Source organism: Pezoporus wallicus, unplaced genomic scaffold (assembly GCF_028554395.1).
Source record: "Pezoporus wallicus isolate ANWC-B61680 ecotype Strahan unplaced genomic scaffold, APGP_CSIRO_Pwel_v1 contig_4131, whole genome shotgun sequence".
Lineage (NCBI taxonomy): Eukaryota > Metazoa > Chordata > Aves > Psittaciformes > Psittacidae > Pezoporus > Pezoporus wallicus.
Genome location: NW_026641950.1, coordinates 9,360,187 through 9,377,399, shown reverse-complemented (window position 1 = coordinate 9,377,399; position 17,213 = coordinate 9,360,187). Strand labels below are relative to the sequence as shown.

Sequence of the window (17,213 nt, the reverse complement as noted above, 5' to 3'; positions counted from 1 at the left end):
GCAGCTACAGTGCACCATCTGCTGCCAGTCCTCTTGTAAAATATGTTCCAGTCAATAGACAGTACATTTACAGAAACACGTTGACACTGTTCACTCTCATCTGCTTACATACTAAACAAATACCATCTTGGCACGAAGAGAGATATGTTCGAAGAAGGAAGAGCCATTTGTCATACTGTCGTCTGAATTTATGAAGGAGAGAGCCACCACCTCAGCTGAATTAAGCCTCTAGAACCCCTCTGCTTTTGAAGAAAAGCCGTCACCTACTGCCTCCCAGACAAATCTGTCAACAAGCACTCCTGTTCTGGAGGTCCATACTGTATTTTGGTGTGCACACATGCCTACAGTATCCCTGAGTATAGCATCACAAACCACTCACATCCCAGCCTATAAACTGGTATGTGACTCTCTCCTCCACAGCCACCAACTACCACACACAGGCTTTTATGGAAGCTCATCTGAATGACCAGTTTATTTTCTTCACCCTTCACATATCTTGTTCCTAAAGTGTCTGGTCTGAAATCAATAAGCTGAAGTTTCCCAGGATCAGCACTTGGCCAAAACACTGCTGAAAGTCAGCAACCAGATGCTAGCTTGCAAAGGAGAAGAATTTGCCCAGATTTCCTCACCCTTGCAGAGTGTTCACATACAAAGTTCTTACATAAAACAGCAGGTCCACATTTTCCAAAGCAGACTGAAAATCACTTTAGTTTCAAGCTGGAAGCTTAGAATCCTATTTGGGCTAGCTTGTAGAGCACTTTAAATATACCAAGTGCTATGCAAAGTGCCAAGTATTTGAAAACTACTAATTCAACCAAGAATAGATGCTAGAAGCCAACTTTTCCAAGCTAAGCACAGGACTATGTTGGTATGGCCTCACATTTAGAATACTAGATGTGTCCACAGGCACATGGCCAGCCTCACACAGTGGTGCAATCAGTGTACATTAATACTTTCTGTACCCAGTTCAGAGATCTGCATAAACTACATACCTTGAAAACAGGGTTCCAGCCAACAGGATTAGCAACTGGATTCTAAGTAATTCCAAATACTTGTTATTTTATTAAATATGCCTGCTCTCAGCTGGCATCTCATCCTGAATATCAGCAAGCATTAAAACTGAGGAACATTTTGTTAGCCTTTGATTTCCTACCGAGAGTTCAAAATGTATTTTTAAATTTAAGGCAGGTTGGGGTTTTGTTGTTTTTTTTTTTCGTTTTGTTTGTTAAAAAAAAAAATAAAATTGCATAGTTCCAGGTTTTCTTCACTCAGCAGAAAGCAACAATTTTTCTGGTACCTCCAAACCTTGGGACAGAATTAACACACTTGTGTTTTTTCCGAGTAAGAAATGCATCCAAAGGAAAGTGGCAAAGCTTGATTGTTCTTTCAAATGGATGCAAACCAAAATCAATTCCACTACAGAGAATAAAAAAGTCCTGATAAACTGAATCTCTCCACAGGGTTTGTAAATGTGGTGTTTCATCCACAAACTCAAGTTGAAAGGTTTTGAGCATGCCAGCATGCCATGTCCAGAAACACACATTAGCTGATGCTTAACCTAAAATCTAAGAAGCTGAAGCCTATTGCAGCCTATCAGTGCTGAACACCCAGCACATCATAGCCTAAAGCCCACAACAGAAGGAGTCAGTCTTCCACTGAAACAGAACTACAGAAACCAAGTCTCTCACTATACCCCAAGTGGTTCAATCATCAGCAAATTTAAATTAATATGAAAACAAGAGTGCCTGATGTCACTCTGCTTCCCAAATTCCTCAGAACTCCACAGTGTTTTACTATTTGTGTGACTGACAGCAGACTACTAGCATAGAGCCTAAGTTTCATTTAACAGAATTTGTTGGTACAAAGCAGCCTATTCAATTCTTGTATTAGAACAGTGATTTCTCTATATATGTAGTAGTTTAGCACTCAGAGTGGCTTTTTTTTCCTCAAGCTATAAAGTTGTCAGTTGAACAGTAACACATCAACTTTACAACTAACCCAGAATCAGCTTTTAACCAGGGTTAAAAAGGCATTTTGAATTCAACATGCTTGTATTATTTCCATTCAGAAACTGAGGGAGAGAAAAGAACTGAAAGCTCAGAAGATTATTTTGAAACTGTGTAATTAAAAATGTGTTACTAATTGCTTGAAGGATGGGTATTATCATAGAAAGTGAAAAATCAGCCTAGAAAGACACAGTAGAGTAAAACAAAGGAAGGTCAAACCTCTTCCGGATCTTTGACAGGGTTAACAGAAATCAGTTTTGTTTGGAAGAGATCTATAAGAACTTAGACATTTAATTTTCCCCAATCACCGTAAAACTATTCTTTAACCAAGAGCAAAATAGTTCAAAATACAATTCAACCTGACCTACAGAAGTGCAGGGAATATTGTGGCCAAAGTTAAACAAAAATACCTATCCCACTTCAAAAACCTGCAGAAGAGTCTCCTCTTAATATCTAGCTCATCATAAATTGCTCCAGGCACACTGTTTAAATCTCCATGTCTAAATGAATAGCTATTAGCTCTTGGGCTCAAAGGAACTTGCAAGTCAGAACATGTATAAGGCTTCTTTGCCAATATTCAAATAGTCTGAACCAAATAACCCTCTAGGATAGTGCCTTAATGACTTTAACTTTTGCATTTCAACAACAAATCCAGCTGTGTGTGAAGGTACATAGGTTTTACAAACCAGCCAGACATAGTACAACATCACCTAATAAAAACTGACGCTGATAACAACACAAATCTCTGGCCAAGGCTGAAAAAAAGTTTGATGCTTGGAGTTACAGCAACTATTGCATTTTTTGTTTATTTCTAAACTAGTTTTGTAATAATGCAGTAACACTATTCTTAGCAAGATTGGCCATAAAAAACCAGCCTTCACAAAATGAAACCACAGTATATCAGTAGTTATAAAACAGCTTTACAGCTCTGTACATCTGCACTGTAATGTTCAGTGCTATAAAAAGACCATGGTCTTATGAAGCCCAGGCAGCAAGCTTCTTCATTTCATCTTCATCCTCTGTTCTCTTCCTGGTTGATGCTGCAAAGAGAGAGGAACAATAACCATCAACTAAATGTGACAGTCAGAGCCATTTTAGTTGTTAGCATGAGGACTGCCATAGTGCTTCTCAGTCTAAATATCTCAGATTAATTTATTGAGTAGCAAGCTAAGCCTAGGTAATACAGTAATGAAGCTGATGAGGGATGCAACTACTTTGCTCCCACTGTTATCTCAAATATAACCCTGAGATTAACCATATGGGTCTGATGTAACTCAGAGCAATCCCAGGCACAGCCACAGGTTGGGCAGAGAAAAGATTCAGAGCAGCCATGTGGAGAAGGACTTGGTGGTGTTGGTCGATAAGAAAGTGAACATGAGCCAGCAGCATGCGCTCACAGCCCAGAAAGCCAACTGTATCCCTGGGCTGCATCAAAAGGAGCGTGACCAGCAGGTCGAAGGAGGTGATCCTGCCCCTTTACTCTTGTGAGACCTCACTTGGAGTATTGTGTGCAGTTCTGGTGTCATCAACATAAAAAGGACATGGAATTATTGGAACAAGTCCAGAGGAGGGCCACGAGGATGATCAGGGGACTGGAGCACCTCCCGTATGAGAAAGTTGGGGTTGCTCAGCCTGGAGAAGAGAAGGCTGCGTGGAGACCTCATAGCAGCCTTCCAGTACCTGAAGGGGCCTACAAGGATGTTGGGGAGGGACTCTTTATTAGGGACTGTAGTGATAGGACAAGGGGTAATGAGTTAAAGCTTAAACAGAGGAAGTTTAGATTGGATATAAGGAGGAAGTTCTTTACTGTAAGGGTGGTGAGGCACTGGAATGGGTTGCTCCATCCCTCGTGGTGCTCAAGGCCAGGTTGGACAGAGCCATGGTTGGCATGGTTTAGTGTGAGGTGTCCCTGTCTATGGCAGGGGGTTTGGAACTAGATGATCTTAAGGTCCTTTCCAACCCTAAGTATTCTATGATTCCTACTGAAAGGCTCCCACAGAAAATACATTTAATCTCTAAGAGTTGTCACATAAAGCAAGTGTCCCCAGGCATGCTGCCAGCTCTCTCATTGCCACTTGAGCAGGCACAACTGACCGATCCCTGGCTGGCTGCACATCCTGCTATCTTTCAAAATAGCACTGAAGAGCTCTGCATGTGCAGGTCCAGCCTCACTGCATTTTAATGGGAGCTGCCATTTGTTAAAAGGAAGACATTCCTGAACTGTCTTTGTTCAGGTGACATCAGTTAACCAGTCCCTAACCTGCAAGTGCAACTGGGTCACTGTGCGACTAGGGAAGATCACTATGACTTGCTCCATTTCAGTTTCTTCAGTTCTGAAGTCAGGAAGGTAACATGTATCTCCAATGAGAAATACTAACAGTTTTTATTTTTCTATTGCTGTGTAACAGTAAGCACGGAGTTTCAGAAAAGACAAGCTGGTTTTGCAAGGCCTTAAACTATAGAATTGTAACCAGCTAATTTGGCCTGAAGCAGCCATACAGATAGATGAAGCAGCAAATTAAAAGAAGCACATGGAGATGGCCTAGGTTTAATAAAAACGTCAACTGGCACAGCTAGATCTGGAAAAGGATGTATGAACAAGTCATAAATGCCCAGACTGCAACTTGCACTGGGTTCTCCGAAATCTGTTTTTTTTCTTTTTACCAGCTGTTTTACAACTGACTTCAGTAGATGAGGCCACAATCCCAATCTGAACATTTAAAACTGCTTCTCAGGATTTAAGTGCTGTCTGCTAAAACAGATGCAAGAGTCACTTAGCTGAACTGGTCTATGTAACCTGTTCTGCAGCAGAAAGCACCATAAACAACCTGTGTAACATGTGTGCTGTCCTTACCATCAAACAGTTATACTGTTTTACTAGCATCAGTACACAGCAAGTCTTTCAGCTGGCAGAGGACAACAGGGACACAGTGAAAGCTGTAGTAAAAGTCAAGTGTCTCTGGCTTAATCCAAAACGAACAGGGCAGAACTACAGAAAAAGAAGGCTACTGCTTAATACCAGGAATAAGTCTGCTCTGTAGAAAGCAAGCAAAGGAATGACAATATTTCTTTAAATGTGTACTTCCTGCTGCTTCCTTAATTTCTCATTAAAATACCAGTGGTAAATAACAAACCACTACCCTACAAAGCTGGGTCTTTGCGATGCAAAGATTTTCAATATAGGTCAGACTCCAATTTAAAAAGACTAAGGATTTAATTGTAAAAAAAAAAAAAAAAATAAAAAACGTATTCCCTTTCCTTGGTAATCTCACTGTTCCAGGGGATGCATCAGTACATGCCCAAAGCCAAGTTCCCCGAGTTTGTCTCCCCAAATCTACAGAGAATTTAGTGCTTAGTGCTAAATGCTTTCATACAGGAAACCAGAATTCCATTCTGCTTTTCCTGATAAATGAATACAAAAATAGGAACAGGAATCTGTAATACTTTAAAAGTTAAACCAGAGTTAAGTATATCTTTGAAATTCTCTCTTCTCCTCACATCATGGCTTAATCATGAGAAATGTAGAATGGCTAGCAGGCAGTTTACCAGGGCGAGAAGGCAGCGATGTGGATGGAACACTTGGCAACCTGACATCTCTCATTCCCTTGTTCAATTCTTCTTGCTCCAGTTCTTCTAATTCTGCCATCAACTCATCCTAAATTCAAGGAAAACATTATTTACAGTTTTACTGCCTTGACAGTGACCTCAGGCAAGGGCACATTTAATCACCATGAAACAAAGCACTACTGAAACAAATAAAAAAGACCAAAACCAAAACAGTTTACACCTGAAAATAAATATGAAAAACCAGCATATCACAAGTATGATTTTTTACTAAATTTGGGTGGTAAACCTCAATTGAAAGTTGTAAGAAGGATAATGGAAGTTAGAAACAGGACAAGGAATAAAATTAGAAAAAAACCCTGATAGCAGTGTAATACTTATCAAAAAGGCAAACACGGGAAAAAGAGAAGTCTCACTGCCATCCTCAGTTTTGTTCAAAACTGGATCCTGTAGTCTTTAACAGATTCTGATTTTAATGTGCAATTTCTTCCATTTTAAAAATGGTTTCCACTGCTTACACAGTAGGCTGACATTGCACATTATGCTTCAACCCTATCACACAAATCCAGGATTATATATGATTTCAAAGAAGCACTAGAATCAGAGCTGTCCTTGTGGGTCCTGTTATTCACTCGTGAAGCATGTAATACACTTGGACTTCTAGCTGCAGATCAGCTGATCTGATCCACTTGCAAAATACTAAATATAAAAAAGGCTATACACTTTTTTTAAAAAAGCCTATTTGTTGGCTGGACTTTCCCAAAGAAAGGAAGCTAAATATTACACATTTGTAGAGCAATGGACTTTTGCCACATTAATAGTTTAAAAAGAAACACTTGGCAAAAGTGGCTGGGGAAAAAGTGGCTGTAGCAACGTGAGATCTAACAGGTACTGAAATGGGCTTTGCCTACCCATTTATACCTAACTTACCACCAATGTGGAAGTTCAAATGTTAACCACATAGTCACTACAGGCCTTCTCAGACTTACTTTCTCATGTTTTTATATTTTAAGGCCAAAGAAAGGCTAGTTTGCCTACCTGACTTAGTTCACAATGCAAATGCTGGGATACCATCTATAAATTTCAGCATCAGGTCAATAGCTGATGATGTTCAATTGACAGCTGATCCTTCAAGGAAATGTGCAAGTTTGGGACCCCATATCTAACTTAGGCATTTAGCTGAAGAGCAAATGTGCCTGTACTTTAAGTGCCCCAGGCAGTGCTGTGAATGCAAGCTTCTTTAAAAGTTAGATGTCCAAGCTGCTGTAAGGTCAATGGAAACAGGTAATACTGAAGACCTCTACATGATCATCTAACACCCTCCAATACCAAATTAGTCCTTACCAACCTCTGCTGAACACAATTCAGAGGTAGTATCAGCCAGAAAAGACTCTCTTTAAAAAAAAAGAAAAGAAAACCATGATCACGACTACTACAACTTTACCATAATGATGTAGTGTCTAGAACATTTGCTATCAAAGTGGGACAAGTTATTCTCATCCTCAAGCATGGATTTAGCTTTTATTTCCCACAACTCAGGAACTACTTTACAACTAGGCTGTGGAGTATTGCAATAGCTATAACGAATCTCCTCTCTCCTCTTATCCTAGGCCAAAAAGAGAGCGGGGGAAGATATGTGAACTCTCAGGTTCTAAGCTTTGTCCATGGGAATGTATTTCACATCACAAGCAGGCCTTCAAGAAAAGACTGGCCTCCAGTAAGCATCCTACTCAGGAAGGACAGAGCTTTTTTGCATTCTTCATGAATTACACTGTGTCAATCCATAGAGAAAGAACACTTAAGTTTCTGTGTCAGTCTGGAGCAGTAGAAATTACATGCTTCCATGATCTCCTTACACACATATTAAGAGGAAATCCAAGTGTGTGGTCAAAACGTCCTTCAAAAAAATAAAATTGTCATCCCCCAACACAAATCACCTCACAATCCAGCAATTAAGTCACTGATTCCAGTGCTCTCAAGCTGAAGTGTCCTGGAGACCAAACTTTCCAGTTACTGGACAAGTGCTCCAAGTATCAGGCCCCAATACAAAAGCAGGTGCTGATAAAATGATGCCCTACGTGACAGTGGCTTAGTCTCCCAGAACAGGAAATGTGCCCATCAACTTAGACTAGTATTTCTTAGTAACTGCCAGGTCAATCTACAACATGCTTACTAAGTCTAGACTCCTACAGTTCAAGCAATGATGAAAAGTAAAAGACACTGTACAGCTGTTTGGGATGACAGTGTTTTTCAGTTGTTTGAAACTCAGTTTATACAGGTCAAATCCCATTCCTTATGCCAGTAACAATTAAACTGTTTCTTGAAAAGTCTATTTACATTCGAAGTGGAAAAATAGGAAAGCAAGTAATGGGAATAAAATACAAAGAATCATTACTGTTCTCAACAAATTATAACTGCTGAACGAAACCTCCCTTTCCCCCAAGTCAACCTAATGGATCTACTTCTGCAGAAAATCTGGAACACAGGGAAAGCACCTGCATTTCCAAGCACCAAAAATGACCTTTAAAAAATGGTCCAAATATTCAGAATTGTGAACAGTTCATGGCATACAAATATGCACTTAGTCAAATGGATGCCTATTTGGAGCACAAAAAATTATATGTTTCGGTGTCCACTTGTAGCAGTACAAATCACACGTTTTAGTGACCTCCTCCCATGGTACAAATGAGAATAACAACTACAGGAGTGCAGTTAAAGTTGCCTTTCTTAAAATTTATATACAAATAAAAATATGTAAACTCTAAAAATACTTCTATTGCATAGTTATGTTATATATATTAATATATATAAATACATATATACACACACATATCTATCTATAAAAAAGATGTATGTGAGAAATAGGCAAACATCCTTGATGGGGTAAGCTAGAACCAAGGAATTTCATACCAACACCTTTTGAGAAACAAACCACCAGAACAAGCCACTAGACAACAACAAAATAGCTGTGGAATCATTTAACAGCTAAAACTCGCAGGCCTGAAGTACTAACCTCATCAAACTCATCACCAAAGGCAGCTCGATTTGAGATAGCATCTGAAATTTCCTGGGCAACATCTTGCTGTTCAGTGATATCTTGCATTAAATCATCGATTTTGTTCAAGTCCCTGGCAAGATAACATAGGAACATTTTTAAAAGATAGTTCATCATTCAAATCCTACAAAAGAGACTTTGAAAACCTTGAGCAGACTCTATTTTCTTTTTATGCCATGGCTGCATATAAACCGCAGAATTCACAGGGAATAACTTCGCTCACCTACACCTTAATGTTTCCTGGCAAGCTTCTGTGTGTTTCAGCCAGTCAAATTTCTTCCACTTTGGGACTGTAAAAAAAGGTCAAACTGCAGCAGTTTGTGTCTCTCTCTCTCCCTCTCTGTGCTTCTCAGCCAAGAGTCACATCCTCTGGGCAGACCCCACCTCTTTCCTGAAGTCAGCATCTTTACAGATGGATCTTTTTTGTTGTTAAACTGGAGGGAATTTAACAGGACTATACTCCATTTTAAGTGTTCCCCTTATTGTTAACTTCATTATTGTTTCAGTTCCTGTTTACTTCTCCCAGAACAATTTTTCTCATTTAACTGTTTATTCAGGCAGGAAAACAGCTCATGAAACATGGGACATATAAAAATACTACACAGACAAAAAAAATGTCCCTCTCCTTTATCCAGGTCTAATTAGTACTTTGAATCACACAGCCCAGCTTACAGACTTTGAGAAAAATGTCCACCTGGTTTCTTCAACTAACTTTTCTTCTGAAAAAAAAAAAAAAAAACAAACCAGGGGCAGAGGCCAGTCTCCACTGCCAAGTCAGACTTAAGAAAAAACAGGTACTACATGAATCTCTCTAGTTAAGCGAGCTTCCTTCGAGACTAGCTGTTAAGAAGAGACTTTTTTTTTTGCCAAATATAACACCACTGCATCAACAGCATTCCTGACATTAAATGCCTGAGCCAAAAATTAAGTCAGAACAGTTTGATTTCATAAAATATTCTTCAGTGATGAAACAGCTTGAAAGAAGTGAGTAGAGCTCAACTTGAAAGCTATTAGTACTTACATATTTTCATGTACTTTTTTCATGGCTTGTGCAGCATAGCCCATATTCTTGAGCACTTCTGTGTTGGTGTGGGAATTCTCCAACGCCTCTCTCTGGAACTCAATGGTTGAAAGTGTCCCATCAATTTGACTCAACTGTTTCTCATATCTCTTTTTTCTCTTCAGTGCTTGTAAGGCAGCTGGAATGGGAAGAGGCAAAGTGCACTGTGTATTTTTATAGCAAAATGCAAGGACAAGAAGTTCAGCACCAAGCCAACCTGCAGAATTTATAATTCTCACCCTCCTACCTTACTAGTAGCGAGACAAACTTTGACCACACCAGATCAGCAGCCTGTTTATCACCAACATGCTGTTGCATGAACATGCTGGGAAGTCTCTTTTAGATTAACTCCTTTGAACACCACAGGGAAGAGCATCTTCTTCCTCCACTGCGGGAGATCGTGAACTCCATCCTGTGCACACAGGCAAAGCAGGGAAGACGGGGAGGAAAAAGAAAAATGTCAGAGCGAAGTCAGAAAGGAGGAAAAAGAGGAAAAAGAAAAGAAGAGGCTGCAAAACGTAAGTAAAAACTAAGGAAGACAGTGTAAGAAGATCTGTCATGATAACCACACCTCCATCAGCACTGTTTTCTAAACTTCGTCTCAGCAGCAGAAACTGCCAGATGCAATGGAAAGCCCAAAAAGCCTAACAAAGCAGGTCGTTAGATCAGATGAAGCCTCATTTCTGTGGCTTTCAGCTTCATCTATTTCTTTATAATCACTTACGAGCATGATCTTTAAACCCTAGAACTTGAAAACAGATAAAACTTTGTAAACACAGCCACAGTCAAGTCCAGCTACTCCCTATTAACTTTGTAAATCACTGAGATTAGTCTTTTATATTTGCTAAATTATGAGCAGCATACTTTGCCCCGAGTAAATCATTACCAGAATGAATGCATGTGACACAGAGAAGGAGAAAAGAACTTTCTCTTGGCCTCTGGGTGTGAAACACACACGATCTTGCCACAAGCATTTCCTGATCACTGACTGTCCTTTCCAACCTACACATGTGCCAGGCAAGACAACAAACAAAACCAAGAGACTGAGTTAACCCATAGCTTTTTCAATGCTATTAATAGCCATGCCTTTTCCCTTTTCCCTTACATTCAATTTTTAAATCAGGTTCAGAGCCAGCAAGCAACCGCAGCACTGCAGCCCCCCAGACTCAAAAAACAGCAGCAATTACTATCGCTTTCTTATTCGAGTAACTGCCCACGTGCAATAATACTGAACCTTGACACTGGGGTACACAACTTCGCAAATGCAGTTAGGATCCCTCCAAGAAGGGGCATAGATTTATGGTGTGCAACAACACACTGAAAAAAAAAAAATCTAGTGCTTTGTTGACATATGCTTGAATCAACATGGTCAAGACTGCTCATTGTTAGCTGTGCGAAGACAAGCATTTGCACAGGCTAAGAGCAACCTGGCTTAATGGGAGGTGTCCCTGCCCATGGTAGGGAGGCTAAAACAAGATGATCTCCCAGCCCAAATCGTTCTATGATTCTAGCACCAGCAGTAAAATGTTTCAGGACAGCAAACCACAATCACAACAGATTAATGATAGTATTCAAATTCAGGGTTTTCCCAGGTTTTGGGGGATGGTGCAAAGATCATGCATACACTGAAAGCATGAATGCCAGGTGATGTCATGTAAACTGCAAATGTGAAAAACTGTAAAATTCTCATTAGCAATTCCAAAATACACCAGTTTGATTTAATACCAAATATTCTTTTTACATACTTATTTCCCTACTTATTTATGCTTATTATTGTTAGTATTAGGACACCAACCACTTCCTTCCTTAGCTTCAGTTGAATCAAAATTTGATCTTAGGATTCTTATGTTAGGAAGACAGAGATTTCAGGTAAATTTAATAGTCTAAAACTGTGCATAACACTGGCTGTGCCAGGGAGGGCTTCAAAGCCCTGTGGACTGAGGAACACTAACTGGCTGGTGCAGAAAGACTTCCATTGGGGAATATTTCCAGTTGTTTTTCAGAAATGGGACTCTGTAATGGTGCTGTTATTACTGACTGCTCAGAGAGAAAATGGATTTCCTCAGTTACATACAAAGAAGTTGTTTTCAAAATCCTGAAGGTTCCTGTATTAACACTTAATTAAACCACACCCAAACTAAGAAACCATGGAAGAAGCTGAACTCCAAGTGACTTCACCTCTTCGTAAACAGCTTTTCCCAATCACTGTAGTGCAGCGTATTTAATTCTCTTTAGTTTTACCAGTGACTTATAGAACAAAGCACTTCACAGGAAATCAATTCATATTCCTTCCTTACCAAGACATAATAAATTCCCACACCACACTACATGACTTTTCTCATTTATATTAAATGACTGCCCTTCATTATGCAGTTTTGTTATAGTAGCTTCTATAGCTAAGATAATTTCCTATTTGAAATGTATTTTTCTGGTTTACAGATTATCATGAACTTTAAGTGCATTTCTACTGCACATACAAGCAGGTCTAAGAATGGTTCTGAAAAAGGGTGTAGCCCATTCCAAAGATTTCAACGGGAGACAGCCCAGGAAGAGTCTAAACAAGGGTAGAGTGAGGAAGCAAGTGTATCTAATACCAGAAAGAGGTGGAGGTCTTCTTCCAGGGGGTAAAAAAAGCATCTCATACACTGTCTCTGTTGCGCTCCAAAGAAGCTGATGCAACTCCTGCATTTCAAAATGAAATGATCAGCACTTGGCTGGGCTTTAGCACATTTCCAGCAGGCAGGAATAGAACAGAAGCTCACTGAATAGGAAACACTGCTTTTAATCTGCGGTTTCTAACATAAGGGGTGGAACATCAGTAGACTAATATGTCAGTTTAAGTATGCATATTAAAGAACTACTATTATTAACATACAGAAGGACTCTTCCATTATCAGTACTATGCTTCATTAGGAAGCAGAAATGGCCAGCCGGGCAACAGTAATCCTGGATACATTTAATATCCAGATTTCTTAAGCAAAGAACAAAAGTAGTGACACAAAGATCTGTGGCACCCTCCTCATGGTTTCATGACAGATCAGAATGAAAAGACAGTTCACTGATATCAATACCTTTACCTGTCAAGTCCACCACCAACACCCATTAGTATACGAATTACAGATGATTTCATCTTTTGAAGTACAAACAAAAGCATGGTCTTTTAACCCTTAAAATTCCCAGGGGGGAACTGGTGAAGAAGAATGTTCCTTAAGGAAATATAACACCCCTGTGAAAATACTCACTCATTCTCAGATACAGTTCACAGACCTCAACTTCATTCCTGCAAGGATTACAACTTCTGATCTCCCTTACACCACAGACAACCAAAAGAAGTGCTGATGAGGTTATAAAAAATTATACCACCCTAAGTAAACTCATTATCAGCATTCATAATCCTTAAAACCTTGAGCAGGAAGCCACATACAGTTACAACTGAGGGGCTAATTCAAGAACAATAATGAATTTGACTTGTTATAACCACTCCAGTTCATGGCAAGACACCTGAAATGTGATCATGAAGATCAGAGAACAATAGCTGTAATTCACAGAACAAAGACACACGAAGGGCTTCCTCATATCTCTCTGCCAGAAATCCTCAGCCCCAACCCGTCATACACCCTGCCACAGGCATGATGGCCCTGTCTGTGCTGAGGTGCAACTACTATACTGTTGTTTGCTTTCAACAGCCTTCTGGTTACAACTAACTCACTGAAAAGGAATGCTACATGGCCACATGAGCCCTGTTCATATGTACCACACAACATATTTAGCTACATCTACTTGTAAAAGCCTACCTGTTACTCCAACTTTCTGTATTGGTTTTGTCCTCAGTGGTACTATGTGGCTTTTCATGGTTAAGATTTAGTCCTATTCTGGATGGCTGCTTTTAACTTTATTCTTCTCAGTTAGCTTTTTTTTTTTTTAGGTTCTGTGAAAGACTCCTGGCTGAACCAACACCCGGTCATGTGTGTTATTTTCACAGGCATAGGCACACTTCAGGAAATGCATTTCCTTTTAAACAGAGTTCTCAAATACTCAGGATTACTTTATGTCCTTTGAATTTTCCTGTATGATCTTCAAAATAATGAAGATGAAAGGCCAAATTGCACATGGAGTTGGCAGCTGTGAGCTGGTTGAAACTGAGATACCCAAAAAAGTACAGCAAGAGATACCCAAAAAAATCATGACTTTGGATCTGGAATGAGGAATTGATTAAAAGGCAGTGGTAACTGTGAAAACAGATATTGCTTATCATGACATAAGCTCTGCAGAGGGAATTCCAACACACATACCTGTTTTGAAAACCCTTGAGTGATCTGGCTACAGAAAGATATGAATGGGGAATACTGGAAATGTATCACAACAGGAACTGCAGAGGTACTCACTTCATAAAGGAGAAGCCAAAAATATTTACATGATGTTTCACATCTATTAACATAGCTAATGTGTTACAGCTTTTAAATCAAGTTAAGCCTACTGATGTCACATGAACCCATTCAAGAATCATCTGAACTAATGAAAAATTGCTGGTGCCTGAATCTGCTCTCTCCTGTGACAATATTACTGACTCAGACTCACACACCTAAAATCAAATGGGATCATGCTAATTTGGTGCATTTTCTATACACAGACACATCTGGCTCCAGTCTTGGACAGTCCCATTTTGGTTTCCATAGGCTTCTCCATAGATGGAATTAAGAAAAATCAACATTAAAAATTACCTGCAAGGTCCCTTTGAAAGATTCATTTTAACAAGGCAACATAGATTAAAACTTTTATTATCTCATTTGTATGTTTACATAATGCTACAATATATGCTGTTTAGCACAGATTTCCTGTGAACTATATAGTACAGTATAGCAGCTAATACACTGTCACATGTAAATCAACAGCAATCAAACTGTAAACCAACTGACATATCAAATGAAGAGGTATCATTAGGGATTTAAGTTCATTCACTAGCCTGCTAAATTCAAGCACTTCAGCACATCAAGGTTAATGTCTCTTGTTACTCCTCTGACTGTACTTACACTATCCTATTTTGGCTTTACAACCATTTCTGGCATGAAAAAAATCCCACTCTGCACTTTTTGCTCTACTCCTGTCTCTTTACTGTTCTTAGCTATCCAGTCCTGAGCAAACAAGATAAAAGGGAGTTATTTTTAACCATGATCAGCTGAACAATCCAGTTTGCAGCATAACTCCACAAATAATCACACAAGTAAAGCACATGGGGAACTGCATACTGAGCACAGCAGCAAACACAGAGATCTGGGAGAAAAGCTTCATATGTCAAATGCTGCACGCCTAAAGCACAAGGCCAACAAACACCTGAACCAGCATCAATCAGCCAAGTTAAAGGAGAAGCAGATCCGCCTTCTCCCAAGAACAAGTACTCATTCCTGCCTATGCACCACCCTTTCATTCAGAGGTACCCAAGCACTTGTGCAGCTGCCGAGACAAACAGGTAAATGGAACTTAACCTACTCTGGGTAAAAAAATAACCCAGCCACAAAACCCCACATTATACATCTGCATCCAGCTTTCTGAAATACCCCCTTCAGGGAGCTCTGACAAGGAAAGGCATGGAGCATTTCTTCTTCCTACAACTATGACAGCTTAAAGTCCAGGCTTGGAATGACATTCCACAGCAGTGTGTCTGGATCTAAACAGGAACTGTTACAGTCACAGGAGCTGCCCTGTTCTCTTGCATCCACCCTGATGTGCACAATGAACCCAATCCTGGGAGCTATATGGTCACTTTGTCCCACAGCAAATTAGTTCTCAGCTGGATCACCTTCCTGAACTAGCTCACTGCATTCACGCACAAGTGCCAGTACCTGAACAAAGGGACAAGAGAGACACTCCAGTTGCAGCCAAGGAAGTACAAAGTGTGGGAATGGGACAGGCCTGACAGCTCCCTTGCTGCAGAGCAGCAGGCTGTCATGCTGCTGAACTGGCTTTACTCCCTCTGACTGACCATGCCTTCAGATCTGTCCCATCTTAACACATGCCTTTAGATCCTTTCTAACTAAAAGTTAGTTTATCTGCCTTTTGCTAATAATTATTAACAAGTAAAATTATTACAAGTAAATTTATCAACCAGATAAATTATTACAAGTATTTGATTACCCCATTAAAGAGCTAACCAAAACACCTTTAACACACAATTCTTCACAAATTCTAAGTTACATCACAGTCATTTGTTAAATTATCAAGCAACAGAGAGAACAGATGAAAGAGCTACTCTTGTTATGCCGCAAACTGTTAATCCAAAATGTTTTCCTTCTGTTTTGAAGTATGTAAAGAAAAATAAAGCTCAGAGTAGACAAACAGGTCTCCAGGTAACTTTAGAAAGTAATTTACTTGTTTCTCAAAGTCCTGTATAATCCCTAAGACATTGGGTACCATCATTCCCTTTCCAGACATAACAACGTCAGTATAAGCAGGATCCAGACCTTACTATCCCTTAGTATCCTCTCCTCTGCAGATAACAGCAGACCAGTAGTAACAAATACTCTGAATTATCATTCATTTTTTAGTGGTATCATGTACTTCCTATATGATTTGAGACAAATCACTGAATCACTTTGTTCCTCAGTTGCCACCAAGTATACTTTCCAGCTCTCACAGTGGATATAACCTGTTTTCATCCATGAATATACTGAAGATCCTCATGTGCTTCAGCTCGTTTACTATCTGCACAACCAATGCTCAAAACCCAAGCTGTGATCCCCTTTCCACCTTGAACAGAAGTACTTCACACAGTATGCATCCAGCTGATGCCTGCATTGACTGTGATGCTAAGCACAAATGAACGCATGACACAGGGAACCACAGACAGTAAACTAGTGAGGAATAAAGCACCCCCTTATCATCCCACCACAGTAAATCCACAACGCCTTGAACACCAAGAGATGCCCAAGACTAAAAGCCATCGTCGTGTCCCAGCGTACACGCATCACGGCAATGTTTGCTTCAAGCCCACAGCTGAACCACCAAACACGCTGCGTACCTGGAGAGCGCAAGCAGCAACGGCCCATGCGAGACCTCCTCTTAACAGAGACCACAACCTGGAAGAGTCTGAACCTTGGCATTTAAAGCCTCCCAAGTCACCCGGCGGCAGGCGGAGAGCAGCGGGCCCGGCCGACCCCAGCTACTGGGACTCACCTCGCTTGTTCTTGGTGCCGTGCTGCCGGGCCAGCGCCAGCTCCCGCTCGATCCTCGTCTCCAGGTACACCTGCTTCTTGCTGAGCATCTCCTCTGTCTCCCGCAGCCGGGCCAGCGCCTCCTGCGGCGAGGGCCCCCGGCGGCCCTTCGAGGCGGACGAGCCGCCCGCCTTGAAGAACTTGGAAATCTTGCTCATGGCGGCAGCTCCTGCTCGGCACCCACCGACGAAAGCTCCGGCCAGGCCGGCCAACAGCAGCCCCTCCGCCCGCCCGTGACGGCACTTCCTGGACCTGCGGGCGGCGGCACAGCACCTGGCGGCGGGGCGGGCCCGACCCGGCCCCACCCTCAAGCTGCCCAC

The 17,213-nt window shown here is 40.7% G+C and overlaps 1 protein-coding gene across 1 annotated transcript; it reads right to left on the bottom strand.

Annotated features, from left to right (window-relative positions):
* Positions 1-537: 537 nt before the first annotated feature.
* On the bottom strand, positions 538-17,117 carry CHMP4C (charged multivesicular body protein 4C). Its single transcript, XM_057426173.1, has 5 exons — positions 16,856-17,117; positions 9,647-9,824; positions 8,584-8,698; positions 5,553-5,661; positions 538-3,046 (listed from the first exon to the last, which is right to left on the bottom strand). The coding sequence occupies exons 1-5, from the start codon at positions 17,049-17,051 to the stop codon at positions 2,982-2,984; spliced, it is 663 nt and encodes a 220-aa protein (XP_057282156.1). The 5' UTR covers positions 17,052-17,117; the 3' UTR covers positions 538-2,981.
* Between the last annotated feature and the right edge of the window lie 96 nt (positions 17,118-17,213).